Genomic DNA, 22,923 nt, shown 5'->3' on the forward strand with positions numbered 1-22,923 from the left:
ACCGAGAAGGCCTTCTGTCTGGTTCCCTGTAGCCTCACTTCTCGCAATGAGGGAACCGCCAGAAGGCCCTCGGCGCTGGATCTCAGTGTCCGGGCTGAACGATGGGGGTGGAGACGAAACCAACCTTCCAAAAGGACGCTGACCAACGGGGTTCGGTCACTGTTTTTGGCCTGCTGAACAAGAAGCTCTCCGTCGTCCAGCACCCGAGTGACAGGATCACCCCATTTCATGATCCCATTCATGATGTAGCTTGCATAATCCTCCTGATTGGTCCCAAATGCCTACAGGTTGAAGAAAGGGAGATGATGCAAAATCAGGAAGTCACTGTCTGTTCATTCTAGCCTGCCTCTGGTCTTCCACAGAGGGGAGCAACACAAATGTCTGCGGGATTAAAAGGGGTTCACTCACCGGCTTGATGTCATTTTCCAGAGAAGTTAAGAAGTCCACCCTTGTCACCTGCAGGCACTCTGCCTTCTCCATGTCAACTTCCACTTTGGTGGTGGCCTAATCACAAGAGGAGATGGTATGTTAGTGAGACAGCCAGCAGGAATCAGAAGCGTTTTTATTAGGAATCATAGGTGCCGAGATCCCAAAGGACCAGGAAAGACTATTGGTGTATGCGACAGCAGCCGCACAGATGTTACTAGCCCAGAGATGGAAAGAAGACACAATCCCGACCAGGGAAGAATGGCAAACCAAGTTGATGGACTATGCTGAAATGGCAAAATTAACTGGAAAGCTCAGGACCCAAGAGGACAAGAACTTCAAAAAAGAATGGGGAAAATTTATAATTTACTTAGGAGATCATTGTAAGCAGATGGAACCATCAGTAGGATTTTAAACTCACTGGTAAGGTAACAAAGACTATGGATAACTCGGATGGATAAAATATGTGGATAATGGATTGATACGGAGGTGTAAAGGCTGACATTAGGACCCATGGAGGGGATGTCCGGAGATTCAGGGGAATCTCTTTATATGGAGCTATAATGGTACTTGTTACAAATTTGTATTCGTAAAACCGAATAAAAAATATTTCCAAAAAGAGTGAGAGCCAGCTGGAGGCACATGCTCACAGAGAAAGCTGCTGAGGTCATGAAGCGAGACTCTTTGGAAGCCCTGCAAAAATCTAAAGAGCCTCAGCTTCCGTCGAAACAGAAGGGTGAAATGTGTTTAGATCTTTTAAAGATAAAAAGAAGTTTGGAAGAAGAATTGCACGGGTCTTTCCCCTTCCCATCTCTCTTTTCATCCTAGCTGATCATATTTTGCTGATCCCCTCTAATGATGAGAACCAGTCAAGATGGCTGCTTTGAATTATCAGCCCGAGCTCTATAGTCTTCCAGGTGTTGCTGGACAGAAACTCCCATAATCCCCTGGTCCTTTGCTATGCTGGCTGGGGCGGAAGAGGGTTGTGCCCAACAGCATCTGAAGGTGCACATGTTCCCCATTCCTGGCCTTCTTTTCTGTGTTGCTCTTACACAACAGGGGCATTTGTGTACCGCAGCCTTTCTCGACCTGTGGGTCCCCAGATGCTGTTGAACTACAACTCCCATCACCCCTAGCTAGCAAGGCCAGAGCTCAGGGATGATGGGAGTTGTAGTCCAACAACATCTGGGGACCCACAGGTTGAGAAGCACTGGTGTACAGTCTTCACGTGGTTCCTGTTGAGGATGTGAACAGGTCAGCAAACCGGCAGAGGGTAACTAGCTTGGTAATGCAAATCTGAAGGGCTTTGGGGGGGGGTTGGGATGTTAGTGGAGCCAAGTGTCTGGACCCCATCGCCACCAAATCTTTAGGGTGCCTTTTCAAGCCAGAAACTGGCCACAGCACTCTTCCCCCTCCTGAAATCACTGCACAACATTAAAACGTTTACACCAACGCCTGCCTGTTCCAGGGTGCATTCCTGGCCCTACACCTGTGGCAAGCTAACAAAAAATAATAATATAAGCATTTCAACACTCTTCAATAGCAAACCCTTATTTTGCATGTTCCAGCTAATCTCTAACCTTCTCACTCTGACATTTCGCAGCCTGCATCACTCATTTCCTATTAAAGGCACAGTGACCTTTACAACTTAAAAAAAAGGGGGGACAGGGGGAAGAGAAAACACCAACTACATCCCATCTTGAAATCTCAGCTCCGGGAGCTGAACAGCAACACAGGCACACGGCACATATGCTTAACTTTTCTGCACAACTGTGCACAGAAAGAGGCCTCTGTGCAGATCTGTAGGTTCAGTACATGCAAGAAGCAAAGAGTCTTCTGTTGAAAGCTTAAGTTGTGTCTCACGTAATCTTTGTCCCTCCTTAAAGCTGCAGAGAAAAAGTGTGTGGCAATGTCTTAAGAAAGTTTAGACACCAACAGTGGGATGGGGAAGGGTTCCCAGTGCAGTCATACTTTGGTTGATGAGCAGAATGCGTTCCGGGAGTCTGTTCGACTCCCTGGAACTGTTCGAAAACCAAGGCGTGCCCGACGTTCAGCTTCCAAAAATCGTTCGAAAACCAAAATGTTTGGCAACTAAACCGTTCATCAACCAAGGTATGACTGAATTCAGTGACTGGAGAGGTGCAAACCAACTCCCCACCTCCGAATCCTTCCCCTTTATTACTTTCTCGTTCCTTTTTTACTTTAATCTTTCTGTTAATTTTCCTTTTTTTTTTTTGCTTTGTTTTGCTTTTGTTGTCCCCTAAAAAAGGTAAAGGACCCCTGATAGTTAAGTCCAGTTACGAAAGACTCTGGTTTGTGGTGCTCATCTCACTTTACAGGCAGAGGGAGCCAGTGTTTGTCCGCAGACAGTTTTTCTGGGTCATGTGGCCAGCATGACTGAGCAACTTGTGGCGCAACGGAACACGAAAACCAGAGCAGCACACGGAAACGCCGTTTACCTTCCCACCAGAGTGGTACCTATTTATCTACTTGCACTGGCATGCTTTCGAACTGCTAGTATGGCAGGAGCTGGGACAAAGCAACAGGAGCTCACCCCGTCGCGGGGATTCGAACCACCGAACTTCTGATTGGCAAGCCCAAAAGGATCAGTGGTTTAGACCACAGCGCCACCTGCGTCTCTACTTGTTGTCCCCTACTTTCGGTTAAAGTACAGTTGAAGGTGACGGCTGCCTGTGTGAGAGGCTGGGAAGGGAAGATCTCCGAGGGTAGGAGGCTGGGAGTAGAAAGGGAAGCTCTGGGTTGAGATCTGAGAAGGTCCACCTCTTTCTTTAACCGAGGCAGGGGAGATGTTCAGAAGCATTACTGAATGATGGAGGAGGAGGAGGAGGAGGAGGAGGAAGAAGAAGAAGAAGAGGGAGGCAACAGAAGATCCATCTTGGATTCATAGCCAATGTCATCTGAAGGGAAGAAGCAAACCTTAATGTGTCTGTTCATAGCAGTGGATTGTGCTGCACGGACCAGACCCTCAAGCTCAGCACCACTGAAGTTCTTGGTTTCCACAGCCAGCTCCGAAATGTCAACATCTGGGGCCAACAGCTCGTGGGTCCGCATCCTTGAGGTGTGGATGTTAAGGATCTGCATCCGGCCCTTTTCATCCGGCAAACCTAAATGAAATCATCAACACTGTGAATTATTTGCATTGGAAAACAACTCTCTGTTCCACGGCCGCAATACTAGGTGCTGCAATGCAATAAGCCATCCTTCTCCAAAACCCAGGGCTCTGGTGGCTTCTCAGGAGTGAAGAAAGGAAGTCACGTGGCACTCTAGCTTCATCTAGAATGAAAGGGGTCATTCAGAGGGCACTGATGGGATGTCAAATTGGTGGATTTCAGACGTATGCGCGTGAGCCTTGGCAATTCTCAAGCTTGTGTGCTCACTCTCCTTGTAATTTGAGAACCACTATTTTTTTACTACCTAGACTGTAAGGTGACCTTCTGAGGCCCTTCTGTAGGTGACCCAATAAATGAATTAAGGAAGACAGCTACTAAAGAGAGGGCCTTTTCAGTGGTGGGACCTCTGCTTATCAGCATCAGATGAACGTATTTTTATTCACCATTTGGGGTGGAAATGTGTTGTTGTTTTTTAGTTTTTAAATATTTTTTGAACTGCTGTTTCCTCTGTCGTGATGTTTAATTCTGTTCTATATGTTCGTTTTATATTATGCATTTTTAATATTGTAAACCTCCCACTGAACATCAGGCAGTATAGAGATGACATAAATAAATGAACTAACCCCAGTTAAATCCATGACACCCGGACTTGGAGAAACTGTGGCTTGTTTAAGCTATGGTTAACAAGAACAAGCCAGGATTTCAAATCACAGAAGCTTACAGCCTCCTCCTCTGGCATGCAGAAAGCAGAGCGGAAGGGCCAGCAAGAACATGGCGACAATGATAACTCCTATGTACTCATTTGCAAGTCTGCTCAAATCGAACAAGCTTTCGGTTCTTTTTCTGGTTCACATCGTCAGCCTGTGGCCATGAGCATTCCCTCGACTTACTTACCAATCTCCATTTTCACCTCCAGTCTTCCAGGTCGCAGGAGAGCCTCATCTATCAGGTCTGGCCTGTTGGTCATTCCTATGTATCAGACAGAAGCCATTAGCAAAAGCATCAAGAGCACCTTCAACAGCTTGAGCCCAGGGACCACTGTCACCCCTTGGCTCCTCTTTGCAGAGTTCTCATTTCCCCAAGGACAAATGGCGATGTGCAATGGTTCCTTATCCCCATTTAGAACCCACCCCTTGAGAGGATGAGGCAAGAGCCATTTCAAACATTACATCTGAGGTGGCTTTGCTCACACATTGTGTGTGTGTTTGGGGGTGTCTATCTTTTGATATTGACCATAAAGAAGGCTGATCGCCAAAGAATGGATGCTTTTCAATTATGGTGCTGGAGGAGACTCTTGAGAGTCCCATGGACTGCAAACCTCTCCATTCTGAAGGAAATCAGCCCTGAGTGTAAGGACAGATCCTGAAGCTGAGGCTCCAATATTTTGGCCACCTCATGAGAAGAGAAGACTCCCTGGAAAAGACCCTGATGTTGGGAAAGATGGAGGGCACAAGGAGAAGGGGACGACACAGGACGAGATGGTTGGACAGTGTTCTCGAAGCTACCAGCATGAGTTTGACCAAACTGCGGGAGGCAGTGGAAGACAGGAGTGCCTGGTGTGCTCTGGTCCATGGGGTCACGAAGAGTCGGACACGACTAAACAACAACATCTGTTGATCAGAATGTGTGTGAGCCAGCAAGCTCACAGGGCTAAATTGCAGTCCATCCAGCAATACAGTCATACCTCAGCTCCCGAATGCCTTGGGAGTCGAACGTTCCGGCTCCCGAATGATCAAAAACTGGAAGTGAGTGTTCTGGTTTACGAACGTTCTTTTGGAAGGCAAATGTCCCACAGGGTTTCCGTGACTTCCAATGGGCGGCAGGAGCTTCCTGCAGCCAATCGGAAGCAGCGCTCTGGTTTTCGAACGTTTCGGAATTCAAACGGATTTCCGGAACGGATTCCGTTCGTCTTCCAAGGTACGACTGTACAGTGGAACCTCGGCTTTCTAACATAATCCGTTCCGGAAGCCCATTATTCATCGTTTTGTCCATTCTATGACTCTCCCAGAGCAAAGTGTCTTTCCCACCATGTATCTCAATGCATGGGGAGATCAATACATTATATATGGCAGGCTTCTTCAACCTCAGCCCTCCAGATGTTTTGAGACTACAATTCCTATCATCCCTGACCACTGGTCCTGCTAGCTAGGGATCATGGGAGTTGTAGGCCAAAAACATCTGGAGGGCCGAGTTTGAGGAAGCCTGATATACGGCATATGCACTTTTAGACAAGTAGGACTGTACATTTTGTCAAGATGAATTATTTGCTGCTGCGGCCACTCAAAAAATGCGTGAAAGTACCTTGGGAAAAGTGCCCGTGGGCCGTATACACTTAAAAATGTAAACTGTGAGCAGGACAGATATGCATTTGGGAAATACGCAATATACAGGTAGACTCAGCAGCTATATCCCTTTGTTAAACACAGACTCAGGGGCAAGCCTGTCTATATTTTCTTCATTTATTTCTAAGCTCTTGTGCTTCCCTTGCTATTAGACAGTGGAGTCCTTGTGTGTTTGGAAGTACTGCTGCAACCTATTTTTAGCCCACAGGAAGGAACAAGGTATAAATATTAAGCAATAATGATGCGTCAAACACCATCTTACTGGGAAGTTTAGGTAGTATTCAAATTTATCCTTCCCTCTTCCCCACCCTCTACTTGGTTGGTTCCTCGTTTGCTAAATTTACAATCAGAGCACAGCCCTGTCTTGTTTATGTTGCTCTCCTGTTTCTTGCAAAAGGGTTTTTATTTCAGCGTTTTAATTTTTATCCTATACGATGCCAAGAGATTTTATTTTACGAGGCGTCTCATAAAACAGAAATACAAACCAAGGTGCCAGGTACAATTATGTTGCTATAAAGATAATAATAATAAATACTAACGTTATAATAATGTGAAATTGGTGCTATAAAAATAAGAATAAGCATTCTTTTCTCACAAAACAGGCGTTAATCAAGTAATCTTCAAACTGAACCATCTAGTATTTGTACAAGTCCTTCCCTACAGTTCAGCAAAGGAGAAATGAAGGAAAGTTGCGCCAGAGTGAGCTAAGACAGTCTGAGAATATTATGCGGAAAGACGCTTTCAAGAGCAAACACGAACCAGGAGAAGATATTCAGCATTGAGGAACTCTTAATATTATGAGCCATGGGGTTGCAGCTACCTTGTTTAATACCATGAGCTTAGTTTCAGGTACAGACTACATTGTTATCCGGAATATTTTTCGGATGAGGGTGGGCTCATGTTTCAGTAATAGTTCTGCCACTGAAAAATCCCAATAATCAGAAAGGTGGAAAAAAATCACAACTCGGGCATTTAAACGCAGCACATTTTGATACTGAACAGTTTACCTCAGGAGTCGAACGGAATCCATTCCGGAAGTCCGTTCAACTTCCAAAACGTTTGGAAACCAAGGCGCGGTGTCCGATTGGTTGTAGGAAGCTCCTGTAGCCAATCGGAACCCACAACAGATGTTTGTGTTCCAAAGAACATTCGCAAACCGGAACACTCACTTCCGGGTTTTGCGGCATTCGGGAGCCAAAACGTTTGACTCGCAAGGCGTTCGCGAACCAAAGTATGACTGTATTTTGAAAGGAGCAGGCCTTTTCAGAGACAGCATCCTGTTTTGTGGATCTCCCCTTCCAGAGAAGCCACCAGCAAACCTCTTGATGTTTTTTGATGGCTCCCGAAAACATTTATTACAGAAGGTAGATCGAGGTTTTAGCTGAAAGCTGTTTTAATCTCACTGTGTCTTTTGGACTGGCTTTATCACTGGCTTCTAAGCACTTTACAACTATCAAATCAACTATCAAATCTATCCATAATTAAAACACACAACAAACCAGCTGCACCAGAAGAATAAAACATTCACAATTACAATGTACAATAAAACCATATATGGCTTTACATTGATTTTTCTGTTATTTATATAATTCAAAAGTTTTAAAAACTGGCCAGCATTTTCCTCGTCTACCGCAAGAACAGTAAAAACCTAGGGAATGGAATAATCCATTTAGGAATGAAATCATTCTTAAAAGTGAATGTAAATATCAGCCAATCTCTACCCACCCAAAGCAAAGCTTGGCCATAATCCAATTTAACTGCTTGCCTGAGGCCACCTTTCGTGTGTATTTCAGGTATCCTAAAATCTGAAGATTAAGACATTCGAACAACAAATGGTGCCCAACACAAACCCTGCAGAGTCTACGCCCGACATGAAACTACAGCAGAGTCCCCCACCCCAAAACAGAACAAATAGCTTTCATTACCAATGACCAAGATGTTGTTTAGCTGCTCCACCCCATCGATTTTTGATAGCAGCTGGTTCACAACCGTGTCGTGGACGCCGGTGCTGCCCGCCATGCTCCCGCGCTGCTTGCATATGGCATCAATTTCATCAAAGATGATGATGTGGACGCCGCTGTTTGCACCAAGCTAGTGAGGAAGAAAAACAGAAGCGTGCCAGAGATCATGGACCCCAAAAGGGCTGCTCCTCCTTTTTCCTATCTAATAATAATAATAATAATAATACAGTGGTACCTCAGGTTACATACGCTTCAGGTTACAGACTCTGCTAACCCAGAAATATTACCTCAGGTTAAGAACTTTGCTTCAGGATGAGAACAGAAATCGTGCGGCGGCAGCGGGAGGCCCCATTAGCTAAAGTGGTGCTTCAGGTTAAAAACAGTTTCAGGTTAAGTACGGACCTCCGGAACGAATTAAGTACTTAACCAGAGGTACCACTGTACCTTTATTGCCATTGTACAAAGAAATTAAACAAGCCTCCCTCCCCCCCAAAAAACACCCAATCTCTTATCAAACAACACACCACCTTGCAAGTCAATTTTGCTATGTTATTTTTCGTTCAACAGCCTAACAGCCCACAGACAGAAGCTATTTTTTAGCCTGTTGGTACGGCTTATTATACTTCTATATCTCCTGCCCAAGGGTAGAAGATTGAAGAAGTGGTGGCCGGGGTGTGAGTCATCCCTGAGAATTCTTCTCGCTCTCCTAAGGCAACGATCCCTTGCGATATCATCTAGCGGACCCAAGGGACAGCCCGTGGTATCATGTGCTGTATTCACCACCCTCTGTAGAGACTTTCTGTCTGTGGCTGTCAGGCCAGCACACCACACTGTGATACAATACGAAAGGGCACTTTCTATTGTGGACTGGTAGAAGGAGTTCTTCAGTTGTTGTTGAACATTATTCTTTCGCAAGACCCTGAGGAAATGGAGTCTCTGTTGGGTCTTTCAGACCCTCTTCGCTGGGGGGGGGGGGGGTGACATTTGGTGCACCGCCTGCCGGGACTCCCAAGCCTTCCCCGAGCCGTCGGGGGAAGAGGGGAGCTGTGTCGCTTTGCCGGCAGTATTCCCCCCTTCCCCCTTCGTTTTGACAGCTTGGGGGAGGCTTGGGAGTCGCGGGTGGGCAGTGCGCCGAATGTCCACCATGAGTGGCTAGCTCCGCCCCTGGGTGCTGCAAGGCACACTCACTGTTCCATGCACCTGAGTGGATATCCCTTGCCTGGGAGGGCACCCTCCATGCCCCGCCCCTTCGGGAGCACACCTGCCCCCGGCAGCAGGCTTGTGAAAGCTGTTTTGCATGTTTGCCTAGGAGCCATGGCTCAGGTACCAGAATTTGCAAAGAGCAAAGCCCTTGAACAGCCCCAGGCCCCCTTTCAATGCTTTGAAGCTATACAGAAATCTACTGCAGAAGCTTAAGGGCTGGGCCTCTCGGGTTATCACCATCCCAAGTGTCTTTTCCATGCTGTCATCCCATGAACCATGCAGCTGGCGCTCGACGCTAGGGAGACAGCTGGCAGCAGCAGCCTTGAAGCTCTGTCATTTCTTGGTGTTAAAGAAGGACAGAAATTTCTTTATGTATGCCACAACAGCGGCAAGAATACTTATCGCAAAATATTGGAAGACACAAGATCTACCCACTCTGGAAGAATGGCAGATGAAGGTGATGGACTATATGGAATTGGCGGAAATGACCGGCAGGATCCGAGATCAGGGGGAAGAGTCAGTGGAAGAAGATTGGAAGAAATTTAAAGATTATTTACAGAGACATTGTAAAATTAACGAACTTTAGAATAATGTTGGATTAAAATTAAGAGGTTTCTAGCTGTAATGGGTTAAAAGAATATGAAAAAATGGGTTTATAAAAGTAAAATTTCAAGATCATAAAAATTTAAGAATAAAGATTTGGGTAGGATAAAGAGGGAAACAAATTGCTGAGCTAATAAACTGAATTGGATACAAAAAAGAGAGGTATGAGGGGGTCCAAGAAACAAGTAAATGAAAAATAATGGGATGGAAAGATTGATTGTTTTTAACAATTTTTATTCTGTATTTTTTCTTTTTTCTTTTTCTGTTTGTTTTATTTCTTTTTTGTAATGTAAAAATCTTCATAAAAATCTTATAAAAAAAAAAGAAGCTCTGTCGTTTCTTTTCCTCCCATGACATCTATTCTTATTATAATGCAAGTCATATTCACACTGGTGAGTTTCCCCAATTCCTCCTCAACTTCATCGCCCGCTGCTTGTGGGGGCAAGAAAACTGGCAATGCAGTGATGTCACCCCAAACGTTTTGAAACAGGAAAGAGAGAAACAAACAATGCTCCATCATGTCTGATTCCAGCAGGAATCTTCATCCACCTGCATCTTATTCTTCCATTTTTTACTTTTTTTAAAAAGGCAACTTACCCTCCTCTGTTCTTCTTCTGCATCTGCAAAGAGCTTGCGAATGTTGGCCTCCGACTCCCCGACGTATTTGTTGAGGATTTCTGGCCCGTTCACTATTTTGGGCTCCCTGGCGTTCAGCATCTTGCCAATCTGCCTGGCCATAAGGGTCTTGCCGCAGCCAGGGGGACCAAACAACAGGATGCCTTTGACGTGCTTGCAGCCTGGGAAGAAAGAAAAAAGGGGGCAGCTCGTCATGAAGTCAAAACAAAGGTTCTTTCCTGGTTGGAGGTAACCAAAAGAAAATGACACGTTCTACAAGGGGTCGCTGAGGAAGACCATTCGAAAAGGGTGATTGACAGAAAATACAGCAGCTGAGTTGGTAACTGGTGCCCATATCAAATCTTGACAGTGTTTACAGTAGGAGTGGTCGAACGCAGAGATACATCAGATCTGTTAGACTGCCTGTCAACTAGTCCTGAGGAATTCATAGAATCATAGAGTTGGAAGAGACCACAAGGGCCATCGAGTCCAACCCCCTGCCAAGCAGGAAACACCATCCATAAATAACATTCAGCCATAAATAAACTTTGCCTGTAGAATAATCATTGATCTCTGCTCAACTTCTTTTTCTTAAAACTGGCTAATTCACTGCAAATTTAACAGATCTAACAGATCCGATGTATCTCCACGTTCAACCACTCCTACTGATTCCGAGCACTCCTTAGACTCTGGGAAAGGATTCCGTGGAACTGCAACAACCTTTCATGTGGATTGTTGGACTCTATGAACAGACAGGTGGAATAGACATTTTCACATATATGGACCTTATGCATAAACTGATTAGAGAATGAACTCATCCACTGGGTCTTCTACCTTTTTCGTTGAACTTTATGAGCTACTTCTGTTGAAATCTGCAATTCAATACAATGAATAGTATATATGTATATATTATTTTTTCAAATGTACAGCCGGTTACATCTTGTGTGTTTATTTAATGGCTACCAATTAAAGGCATAAGAGCTGTTTGACAGTGGATCAGTCTCCCTCAGACTCTCCTTCCTTGGAGGTTTCAAAGCAGAGGTTGGATGGACATCTGTCATGAATGCTTTTGTTGAGATTCCTGCATTGCAGGGGTTGGACTAGATCAGGTATAGGCAAACTCGGCCCTCCAGATGTTTTGCGACTACAACTCCCATGATCCCTAGCTAACAGGACCAGTGGTCAGGGATGATGGGAACTGTAGTCCCAAAACATCTGGAGGGCCTAGTTTGCCTATGCCTGCACTAGATGAACCTTGGGGTCCCTTCCAACTGTACGATTCAATAATCTTTTGCAGCCCTGCTTTGCAAGCTCCTTTAACTGGGGATTGAATCTGAGATCAAGGCATATGCTCTGCTACTGAATCATGAGAAATACGCTGAAGCAAACACGAAACAGCAGCAGTTGATTATTCCCTGCCGATCTCTGGGATTGCTATCCACTTGATCTCGAGTGATACCTGGAAGGGCACCTCACAGCGCTGCAGCTCCCAGGAGCAGAACGAAGGCAAACTTGCTCCCTGGTTTGGAAAGGCCGGTGTGTAGCTCTGAAATGGGCTGAGTCACAGCAGCAAATGTGATAATACTGTTGACATTTGTGAGTTGTTGTTGTTTTTTACAAAAGAAAAACAAAAATGATTCTCCTTTGCTATTGCCTCGATGGAGAGTTGGATAACGAAAAAATTTATTAGTCAGCTCTCAGGCATTCGAGAGAGACGACCAGAAAAGCAAATATACACACAGTGTATAAATGGGGGAGGAAAGAAAAATATCACTGGAGGTGAAAGACTAATTTTACACATGAACCAGCAAGGTGGTGATAAATTAAAAGTGATCCTTGTCAAATTAGTGTCAGGGTAGAGCCGGTTAATTCAGCATACTGGGGGAACACGATCTCTTGTGTAGCCAAAAAAACAGTGAGGCGGGATTCGAATGATGAGTGATGCCAGCAAAGGGGAATCCCAGCTTGCCGAGACGAGAGAGGCTACGGAAAGGCTACGAGCAAGTTGGGGCAGATTTCGCACAAGCAGGTTTAGGGAATTTCTGTTGTCAGGCAAGCCAGATGGACGTAATCCCTTGCTGCTGTGTGCTAGTCCCCTTGAAACAGGAGGCCACACGGTCAGGTGAAACACCCAAAGGCTTCACTTATTTGAGACTCGCCATTGTCAGAGAACTGGCCAATAACAAGAATTCATAGAATCATAGAATCATAGAGTTGGAAGAGACCACAAGGGCCATCGAGTCCAACCCCCCGCCAAGCAGGAAACATTGTTTGTGAATTGTCAATTGTTGTGAATTGATCTGCATACATAGTCACGCACATTTCATTGCTGGACCAAAAGGTTATACCGAAAAACTTGCTCCTTGCCCATCACAAGACTACGCTCTTAGCATCAGAGAGGGGATGTGCGCACACCTGTACTCTCAGAAAACAGTCGTTCACTCCAGGAATAGCTTCACCACTAAAGGACTCTACTCCTGAGCTGTCCACGTTGCCAACTCAATAGGAAATAAACAGAGTCGTCAGTGCAGACATTACAAAACTGTGGTTGTTTAGTGTTAAATTATTGGTGGAGTAAGGTAAAGGGACCCCTGACCATTAGGCCCAGTCGTGACCGACTCTGGGGTTGCGGCGCTCATCTCGCTTTATTGGCCGAGGGAGCCGGCGTACAGCTTCCGGGTCATGTGGCCAGCATGACTAAGCTGCTTCTGGCGAACCAGAGCAGTGCACGGAAACGCCGTTTACCTTCCCGCCGGAGCGGTACCTATTTATCTACTTGCACTTTGACGTGCTTTTGAACTGCTAGGTTGGCAGGAGCTGGGACCGAGCAACGGGAGCTCACCCCGTCGCGGGGATTCGAACCGCCAACCTTCTGATCGGCAAGCCCTAGGCTCTGTGGTTTAACCCACAGAGCCACCCGCATCCCCACTGGTGGAGTAAGTGACTGCTATTCCAGCACGCAGGGATGATGTGTCAGCAAGTGAAAATTCCAGTAGATCACAAGGAAGACTGGTCCACATATGAGAGAAGCAAGTCACAGGAAAAGGGGCAGGCTCCCTTGGCTTCTTCGGCAGCCCGCCCCATCTCTGTCTCTTGGTCTCCTTCCACTCCTTCCTCTGATTCTGGACTGCTCTCTGTCCCAGCCTCTTCCTGCTCACTAAACCATTACTGCATCTTCCACTTCCAACACCTCCGTTTCCCCGTCTTCTCCTTCTGACCACTCATCGTCGTCCCACCACCAGTCCCCTTCTTCCCCTGGGGGTTTCCTTGGGGATTCCCCAGCTGCTGCCTGCCACCAATCCTCTGCAACCAGCCGGTCCGTAACAGCAACCACCTTGCTCTGTCACCAAGGCTCCGTCCTGTTTCCAGCAATGGCAGCTATGTGCCTTTGGGACACCCGCAAACTGGGCAGGAAGGCAACAAACCTCCCCACAGCTTACAGTACTGAGAGGTATACTGCCATAGCTCAGTGTGGTGTAGTGGTTAAGAGCGGTAGTCTCGTAATCTGGGGAACCGGGTTCGCGTCTCCGCTCCTCCACATGCAGCTGCTGGGTGACCTTGGGCCAGTCACACTTCCCTGAAGTCTCTCAGCCCCACTCACCTCACAGAGTGTTTGTTGTGGGGGAGGAAGGGAAAGGAGAATGTTAGCCGCTTTGAGACTCCTTCGGGTAGTGATAAAGCGGGATATCAAATCCAAACTCTTCTTCTTCTTCTTCCCTGGTGTCTCCAGGTAGGGCTGAGAGGCGCTCCAGTCTGGAACTCTGCCACCAGGCTATGTGGACAACACTGAGCTTGATGGACCTAAGGGTCGGACTCTGTGTAAGGCAACTTCCTCTGTCCCTGTGCCTCTGAACAGGGGAGGCTCTGTTTTAGGTACAACACCTAAAAACACAGATATTAACCTCTAGAAGTGTGTCTAATCCCCTTTCAGAGTGATCTAACTGAGCAACAACTGCCACATTTCGTGGCGACGAACTCCATCAGTTAATTCAACACTGCAAAGTCTCTTTTGTCTGACCTGAACCCACTGCCAATCAATTCTACAGGATGCTCCCAAGTTGTTGTTGTTCAGTATATTTGTATACTGCCCTTACAATGCGGGTGGGCGCTGTGGTCTAAACCACTGAGCCTCTTGGGCTTGCCTATCAGAAGGTCAGTGGTTCGAATCCCCGCGACGGGGTGATCTCCTGTTGCTCTGTTCCAGCTCCTGCCAACCTAGCAGTTTGAAAGCACGTCAAAGTGCAAGTAGATAAATAGGTACCACTTCGGCGGGAAGGTAAGTGGTGTTTCCGTGCGCTCTGGTTTCTGTCACGGTGTCCCGTTGCGCCAGAAGCAGTTTAGTCATGCTGGCTACATGACCCGGAAAGCTGTCTGTGGACAAACACCAGCTCCATTGGCCTGAAAGTGAGATGAGCGCCGCAACCCCATAGTCGCCTTTGACTGGACTTCACCATCCAGGGGTCCTTTACCTTTGACCTATACCGCACTACATCTGCAGGTCTCAGGGTGGTTACAACATAAAATCACAATATAAAAACACAAAATGCACAATAAAAACAAAAACAACCCAATAATCTCCCCTCCCCAGCTTTGTTCTAGCATTACGAGGACAAAAGCCATCACAACTCAAAAGTGGCCTGGGAAAATTGATTTGCTGTCTTATGTTTCGCTGGAGATACCATCCATTAAACCAAGGACCTTCGAGAGAGACTAAGCATGTTCTCTGCCGCTGGTCTTGCTTCCCACACCCCCTCACCTCTTCTCCACCTGGAGAGCATCCCTCTAAAAATCGCGCCCACCTGGCCAACATGGGAAGCAACGAGAACACGGAGACAGGCTTCCATTCAAAATAGGAAAGTGATGACAAACTTGGAAAATGTCACGGCTCGAGACTGCGCCATGGGCTCCTCCTGCAGCGAGACAACACTTGGCTTCGTAGCTTATCTCTGCTCCAGGAGAAAGGCAGGCAGTGTCTCCAAATGTCAGCGCGGTTAACAAAGAACCTTACAAAGCTCACCCTCTTCCTCTGGGCGGGCATTTCTGAATGCCTCCGTCTAGCGCAAGGACCATTCCCCAGTGAAGGTCACTCGCGTTAACAGGGCACCAGGGTTATCGAGCGGCTTTTAATTACTCGCTCACCCGCTCACAACAGGAAACAAATAAGCCAAACAACGAAATAAGAGCAACAGATAAATCAAGGGCCAAAGACAACGTTGTCATCACCGTAGCGGGCTCCCCACAAACAAAGGAATTCTCAGCAGGTTGACATATGGTGCAAATTAGACAGAGACAACCGTACTCTCATTGTATCTTGGGAAACGGGTCTGTAAAGGTCAGCTTCAGGTGCCATTCATGGGATTAGCTGCTCCCAACCTACCCACCCGACTCTTCCAGTCTTTTCATACTACTCAGGTGCATGCATAAGTGACATTTGTAGGCTGGGAATGTTGCTCAGTGGGAACAGAACAGACTTTATTTGATCATTTCGTCAACCTACAGGTGTACCCACAAAAGGCAGGCACTGAAATGGGTTGGGAGGAGGAAGGTGGGAGATGCTACCATTTAGACAGCGTCATTAATGTACGAAGCATTGTACAGAGTTTCGTGAGGTTGGGGCTCCGACCTTTTTATCTAATAATCTACAATTTCAACAGTGCGGAAGAAAACGGGTGGAGGGGCAGAGACGGTCAAAGATAGTAAGGGCTGAATATGAGCAAATGCAAACTTCAGCCTGGTTCTAGTTAGGGATTAAAATTAAGGGGCTAAGCCAAAAGGGAACTCATCATTGGTTTATTTGGGCAGGCCATTCGTAGGCTGCCCCACAAGAGAAAGTTCTCTGGGTGGTGCGCAGCGCAAAATAAGTCAACACAAATGAAAAAATCATACTGTAATAAAAGGCAACGAAACACACCCATTTAATACACCAGAGCAAAACAAATCAATTAAAAGCAAGGGGCAGGTACTGTATTTTTCGCTCTATAAGACACACCAGACCACAAGACGCACCTAGTTTTTGGAGGAGGAAAACAAGGGAAAAAATATTCTGAATCTCAGAAGCCAGAACAGCAAGAGGGATCGCTGCACAGCGAAAGCAGCAATCCCTCTTGCTGTTCTGGCTTCTGTGATAGTTGCGCAGCCTGCATTCGCTCCATAAGACGCACACACATTTCCCCTTACAGTGATACCTCGGAAAACTCGCAAAACGAAAGGGTTTTTTGTTTTTTGAGCTGCTTCGCAAGACGATTTTCCCTATGGGCTTGCTTCGCAAGACGGAAACGTCTTGCAAGTTTGTTTCCTTTTTCTTAACACCGTTAATACAGTTGCGACTTGACTTCGAGGAGCAACTCATAGCACGCGGTGTGGTAGCCTTTTTTGAGGTTTTTGAAGACTTTGGTGATTTTTGAAGCTTTTCCAAAACTTTTCCGACACCGTGCTTCGCAAGACGAAAAAAATCGCAAGACGACAAAACTCACGGAACGAATTAATTTCGTCTTGCGAGGCACCACTGTACTTTTTAGGAGGGAAAAGGTGAGTCTTATAGAGCAAAAAATACGGTAAACTGAACAGCCTGCAAAGCTAAAGCAATATGATGAACAGCAGTATAATCTGTTGGGGCGGAAAGAAGGTCTTTGCCTGGCATCCAAGAGAAGTATGGCATTCCACAAACTGGGAGCCACCACTAAGAAGACTCCATCACTCACTCACAGCCCCCTATCGTATCTCACTTCGCAGAGGCACTTGAAGAAGGGCCGCAAATGTCTCAAGATACATGCAGGGAGAGGTAATCTTCCAAGTACAAAACTAAAAAGGGCTTTAAAGACAAAAAACGGCTCCCCTTGGCCTGGGCCAAGCAATGGAGCCAGCGGAGATGGCAAAGTCCTGCCAGAGCATTCCATAACACCATCCCAGTTAGCCCTCTTGCATTCACGTTCAGTGCCCTGTTCTGATTTTTGAATTACACATCATTGGTGTCCGATGGCAGGGGTCAAGAAGTGGAACTTCACCCCACACCACAACACTGTGATATCATGCATACTTTTTACGCAACAATACAGCAAGCAGACAATGACTGAATGAGTGAAGGCTGTTTCTGGTGGCTGTCATGCACTTAGCGTAACGTCTATTGACCTCTAGTGTTACGTTTTATCCTAAGACCACCTGCAGGAAAAGTTGACAAAGAAGGAAGATGAATTGGAACCAACGGACCTCTAGGATTTATGTGAACTGCAGAACAATTATCTCCTTCTGATGGAATGTGGAGGAGATCAGATTAAAGCAGGAATTCTTAACACACATACAGAAAAGCCCTGGGCTACGAAGTAAAAATCGCACACATTTTTAAAAACACACACACACAGAAAAACTTTGAGCCCAAAAGTGGGACTCAAGGCTTGCTTGCTTAAAAAATAATAATAACTATGTTTCATCATGTAATTTTAGGCTTTTAGCAAAATCGCAGCCGCAGAGGAGACATGCCAGGAGCCTCATCCACTAAGAGCTTGAAAATGAGAAGGCGGCCGAACAGCTGCTTGAAGATTATAGGAAAGGCCACCAGCACGGGAATGGGTTGCAGCTCGCTGAGGCTTAAGTTTCAGCCATCAATTGCAGGCAGCCTTTTAGGCATCAGGACTGGCCCTCACCGTTGGCCAACTGTCAGCCAATGTGGTAAAGGTAAAGGGACCCCTGACCATTAGGTCCAGTTGTGGCCGACTCTGGGGTTGCGGCGCTCATCTCGCTTTATTGGCCGAGGGAGCCGGCGTACAGCTTCCAGGTCATGTGGCCAGCAGGACTAAGCCGCTTCTGGCAAACCAGAGCAGCGCACGGATACACCATTTACCTTCCCGCCGGAGCGGTACCTATTTATCTACTTGCACTTTGACGTGCTTTTGAACTGCTAGGTTGGCAGGAGCAGGGACCGAGCACGGGAGCTCACCCCGTCGCGGGGATTCGAACCGCCGACCTTCTGATCGGCAAGTCCTAGGCTCTGTGGTTTAACCCACAGCGCCACCTGTGTCTCTCAGCCAGGGTACTTAGGGTCAAATAGAGAGCTATAAATCCAGTCCCTCTCTCTTTCTCCACCTCCTCCGGAACAAGAGTGCTGAGACACACTGGCTCAACGTGACCCAAACCAATTGGCCAACCACGGTTAGGCATCCCAGAAGGCCCTGGACATTTGAATCCTGCTCCTTTGCACAAAAAGGTGCTGCTCCCTGCCTCCCTTTGGGGAGCTAGGAGCCGGTTCACACATAATGCTAAGCCAGAGAAGAGTTCACAGCTGCCCCTTCTCCAGTCCTGCAGCCTTTGCACCGCTTTAACCAATGTTTGTTATAGGGTTGTGGATTTCTGGGAGGGTATGAACCACAAGCCCTGGTTTGGATGACACATGAAGCCAAGCCATAATTTAGCTTCCAGCAGCAAAGCCAGAGGATTGCAGGAGGAGCACAGCAGCTAGGATCTCCTCTCCAGGAGCGATCACATTTGAAATAAGCCACAGTTTAGCTTAGCATTACAGGCAAGGGCCAGAAGCTTGGTTTTAAAATAAAAGGTGAGATGCCAAAGGATTGACTTGATAATAGAATTTAGCTTCCGGTCTAGTATTTGCTATGCAAAGATCCGTATAGTTAAAGCTATGGTTGTCCCAGTAGTGATGTATGGAAGTGAGAGCTGGACCATAAAGAAGGCTGATCGCCGAAGAATTGATGCTTTTGAATTCTGGTGCTGGAGGAGACTCTTGAGAGTCCCATGGACTGCAAGAAGATCAAACATATCCATACTTAAGGAAATCAGCCCTGAGTGCTCATTGGAAGGACAGATCCTGAAGCTGAGACTCCAATACTTTGGCCACCTCATGAGAAGAGAAGACTCCCTGGAAAAGACCCTGATGTTGGGAAAGATGGAGGGCACAAGGAGAAGGAGACGACAGAGGACGAGATGGTTGGACAGTGTTCTCGAAGCTACCAACATGAGTTTGACCAAACTGCGGGAGGCAGTGGAAGACAGGAGTGCCTGGCGTGCTCTGGTCCATGGGGTCACAAAGAGTCGGACATGACTAACGACTAAACAACAACAACAACATGCAAGAGCAACTACGCTGGAAGACAAAATCTCTGCAGAAATTCAAAGGGCTGTCAACATTTGGCATAGGATAGGTCATGGAGCACTAGTGATTCTGCCACTGCAACCAGCCACTATAATAAATGAGGACAAACAGGAATGTCCCAGGTCTTAGCCGGAAACCCATACTTGAAATGGAAGGAAGAAGAATGGGACAGGCCACCGTAGGTGGAGCACAAAAACACCCAGCCCAAAACTGTTTCAGGCTGCTACCCAGTTCAGTTTGAATGCTTCCTTTCCCCCTCATAATTGGGGAGCAAACATGGCTGAGGAGGAGAACCCCTCCATTGTCCTAGAGGATGGAAACTTTGCTACGTTAATTACCACTAGGACGGTCAGGCACAATGTCAAATCCAAGGGCCCCTCCATCCTCCTCCATTCATTTTTATGTACCCCAGCAAGCCAGCAAGTCATGGATGCTGGAAAATGCCTGTCTAGGCTCTCTCTCTCAAGTCCAATCTAGAAAGCAGCAAAGAGGTTTTTGGTTCCTTTAATATTCAACATACATATTATGGCAAGATCTTCTATTGACTAAAACCTACTGTGTCATCAATGTCCACAGAACTTTATTCCGTGATGGATTTATTCGCATTATTGCCACAAGAAACAAGCATGGCTACCCATTCTCTTCTAGAATTTGGGGATGGGGCTCAAGACAACTTAGTTACTTCCTAGTTTTGCTTCGTACTCTTGTACGACCCCTGTTCACTTTACTGGGGCTGTGTGACCCACCAGGGGCCAAATCTGCCTGCCTCTACCTCCGCCAGCCTTAATGGCCCCTCAAAACCCACCGCCTCACAGATGCGGCACGCTGAAGTGGATTTTTAAAACTCCTTCTCCCCTCCTCCCTTTCATAAGAGCTGGTGGAAACCACGCTGAAGCAAACAGCAATGCAAGATGGGTCAATCTTGGCCAAGCTGCAGCTGGCATATTGACTGCTGCTCACTTGTGAGGCACAAGAGCAGGGAAAGGCAAGAGAGAGAGAGAGAACACAAAAGGGGTTCTTGGGGGGGGAGATCTGCGACTGCTACTTTGCGCAGGGCTGAGGAATGGCTTTCTTCTCCCTTCCCTCCCCCTCATGAATTATTACGGCGGACCCAAACAGATGTCAACCTGGCATCTGAGCCCTGAAATATAGTTGGAAGAGCAAGTCATAACTAATGCACGGCGGGGGAAGGATGAGTGTCAGGAAGCGGCACTTTTCTTCAAATTTCAGATAAGCTTCTTTCGCCTAAGGGAGGCCTGTCGAAGAAGAGAAAGGGAACTGGGATGGAAGGCTTAAAGCTCCGCTTGCGAGGCAGCAAGCGTCCAACTCGAAGAGGGCCGTAGCACGTTGAGGAACAAGCGTTCAGCAGGAACAACAATGACCCTGGCAGGAACAGATACTGATTGGCAAGTCCATATACTTCCACTGTGCATCAGGATGCTTCTAAAGCTTCGTTTATATGTTCCCTGGAACAGCACGAGGATTCTATCTTCAAATGTCAAAGTTCAACATTTTACAGTAAAACTGGGAGGAAGTTATTATGGACAAAGGGGTATCGGAAAATGAGCTGCTAGTATGGTAGGTTCACTGGAGGCAAGCTCATTCCAAGACCTGAACCCACTGCCAATCAATTCCACGGGATGCTTCCAAGTTGTTGTTGTTCGGTATATTTGTATACCACCCTTACAATGTGGGTGGGCGCTGTGGTCTAAACCACTGAGCCTCTTGGGCTTGCCAATCAGAAGGTCAGTGGTTTGAATCCCTGCGACGGGGTGAGCTCCCGTTGCTCTGTCCCAACTCCTGCCAACCTAGCAGTTCGAAAGCATGCCAGTGTGAGTAGATAAATAGGTACCACTGCGGCGGGAAGGTAAAGGGCGTTTCCATGAGCTCTGGTTTCCATCACAGTGTCCCGTTGCGCCTGAAGCAGTATAGTCATGCTGGCTACATGACCCGGAAAGCTGTCTGTGGACAAACGCCGGCTCTCTAGGCATGAAAGTGAGATGAGCGGAGCAACCCCATAGTCATCTTTGACTGGACTTAACCATCCAGGGGTCCTTTACCTTGTAGGTGTTTCACACAAACGCTCCTACTGGGGCTGGAAAGGGGTTAGTTTAACCTCCTGTTTGCTAGTAAAACTGAATTACTGAATCCTGAAATGCCTGTCTAAAAAGTGTGTCACCAACATGAAGAGTCTGGAAAGCTCTGCTCTAACCGCATAAGGTTGAGGTTAAGAGTGAAGGGTGCCTCCAGTTACATGCCTCAGGTTACAAACCCAATCTCACTTACCCAGGAGTAAGACCCACTGAGTTAAATGGGACTCCTGAGTAGATACAGTTAGTGTTGCAGGCTCAGACATTTTGATGAATTCAGAGTTACAGGAACCAGCCAGCCAAGAAGCTGCACTGAGCAGAGGGTTACAGCTCCCCATCTTGTGGCTTCGATTGTTCAGAGGGGAATCCCATCAATTTAACACTAGCAAGTCAAGCTGTTTTCAGCGGCTGCTGTAACCAACAGGAGAAGCCCTTCCGTTCCATTTTGGTACCAAACCAGGTGAAATCCCTAGGGTTTGCCTGCAGGAGTTGCACAGAAGGAACCTGAAGCACACTGGCCACCCGGCAGGCCATAACTGGATGTTCAGCTCAGGTGTATAATTTGATTTTGCCTGGAACCAAGCACTGCTCCAGTCTCCACTTCATCTTTATATTCCATGAAATCAAACCCTAAAAAAAGACTGCCCTGTTTTGTTTAGCTACCACTGCCCAAGGGAGAGGGGCCAAAATGCTGTAATATTTGATAGTCCTCATGGCTTGCATGTCTGAGTTTTCCACAGTTCCTGCTGCTGTCACTTCTCCTCTCCTATCTTAGTCAGCTCCTATTTTGATACCTGCCCACCCCCTTTGTACATCACTATCCGTGGGATGCGGGTGGAGCTGTGGTCTAAACCACTGAGCTTCTTGGGCCTGCCGATCAGAAGGCTGGCAGTTTGAATCCCCGCGACGGAGATTCCATAGCTCTGTCCCAGTTCGATCTAGCAGTTCAAAAGCACGCCAGTGAAAGTAGATAAATAGGTACAGTGGTACCTCGGGTTAAGAACTTAATTCGTTCTGGAAGTCCGTTCTTAACCTGAAACTGTTCTTAACCTGAAGCACCACTTTAGCTAATGGGGCCTCCTGCTGCTGCCCTGCCACCAGAGCACGATTTCTGTTCTCATCCTGAAGCAAAGTTCTTAACCCGAGGTACTATTTCTGGGTTAGCGGAGTCTGTAACCTGAAGCATATGTAACCTGAAGCGTATGTAACCCGAGGTACCACTGTATTTCCGTGCGCTCTGGTTTCTGTCACGGTGTCCTGTTGCGCCAGAAGAAGTTTAGTCCTGCTGGCCACATGACCTGGAAAGTTGTCTGTGGACAAACGCCGGCTCCCTTGGCCTGAAAGCGAGATGAGTGCTGCCGCTCCATAGTCGCCTTTGACTGGACTTAACCACCAAGGGGTCCTTTACCTTACCTTTTACCTTTACGTCATCATCCTTTGTGAGACCCCCTT

General features: G+C 47.0%; 1 protein-coding gene and 1 long non-coding RNA gene across 9 annotated transcripts in view; one reads left to right on the forward strand and one right to left on the reverse strand.

Annotated features, from left to right (window-relative positions):
- Positions 1-16,795, forward strand: part of LOC310690877 — a 237,370-nt gene extending 220,575 nt beyond the window's left edge. The window contains exon 2 of the long non-coding RNA XR_014518242.1: positions 16,491-16,795. This is a non-coding gene — a long non-coding RNA (uncharacterized lncRNA). The remainder of the gene's footprint in view (positions 1-16,490) is intronic.
- Positions 1-22,923, reverse strand: part of NSF (N-ethylmaleimide sensitive factor, vesicle fusing ATPase) — a 271,739-nt gene that overhangs the window by 193,360 nt on the left and 55,456 nt on the right. For all 8 annotated transcript variants that reach the window (XR_014518107.1, XM_083469738.1, XM_083469739.1 and 5 more), the window contains exons 9-14: positions 10,264-10,463; positions 7,825-7,990; positions 4,452-4,526; positions 3,364-3,551; positions 409-504; positions 125-281 (exon numbers count right to left, since the gene is read on the reverse strand). Coding sequence is in view for 7 of the 8 variants with exons in the window: in XM_083469738.1 (XP_083325864.1) it covers positions 125-281; positions 409-504; positions 3,364-3,551; positions 4,452-4,526; positions 7,825-7,990; positions 10,264-10,463 (882 nt within the window). In the remaining variant the exon portion in view is untranslated. The remainder of the gene's footprint in view (positions 1-124; positions 282-408; positions 505-3,363; positions 3,552-4,451; positions 4,527-7,824; positions 7,991-10,263; positions 10,464-22,923) is intronic.

The sequence above is a fragment of the Podarcis liolepis genome (assembly GCF_965112155.1).
Source record: "Podarcis liolepis genome assembly, chromosome: 13".
Lineage (NCBI taxonomy): Eukaryota > Metazoa > Chordata > Lepidosauria > Squamata > Lacertidae > Podarcis > Podarcis liolepis.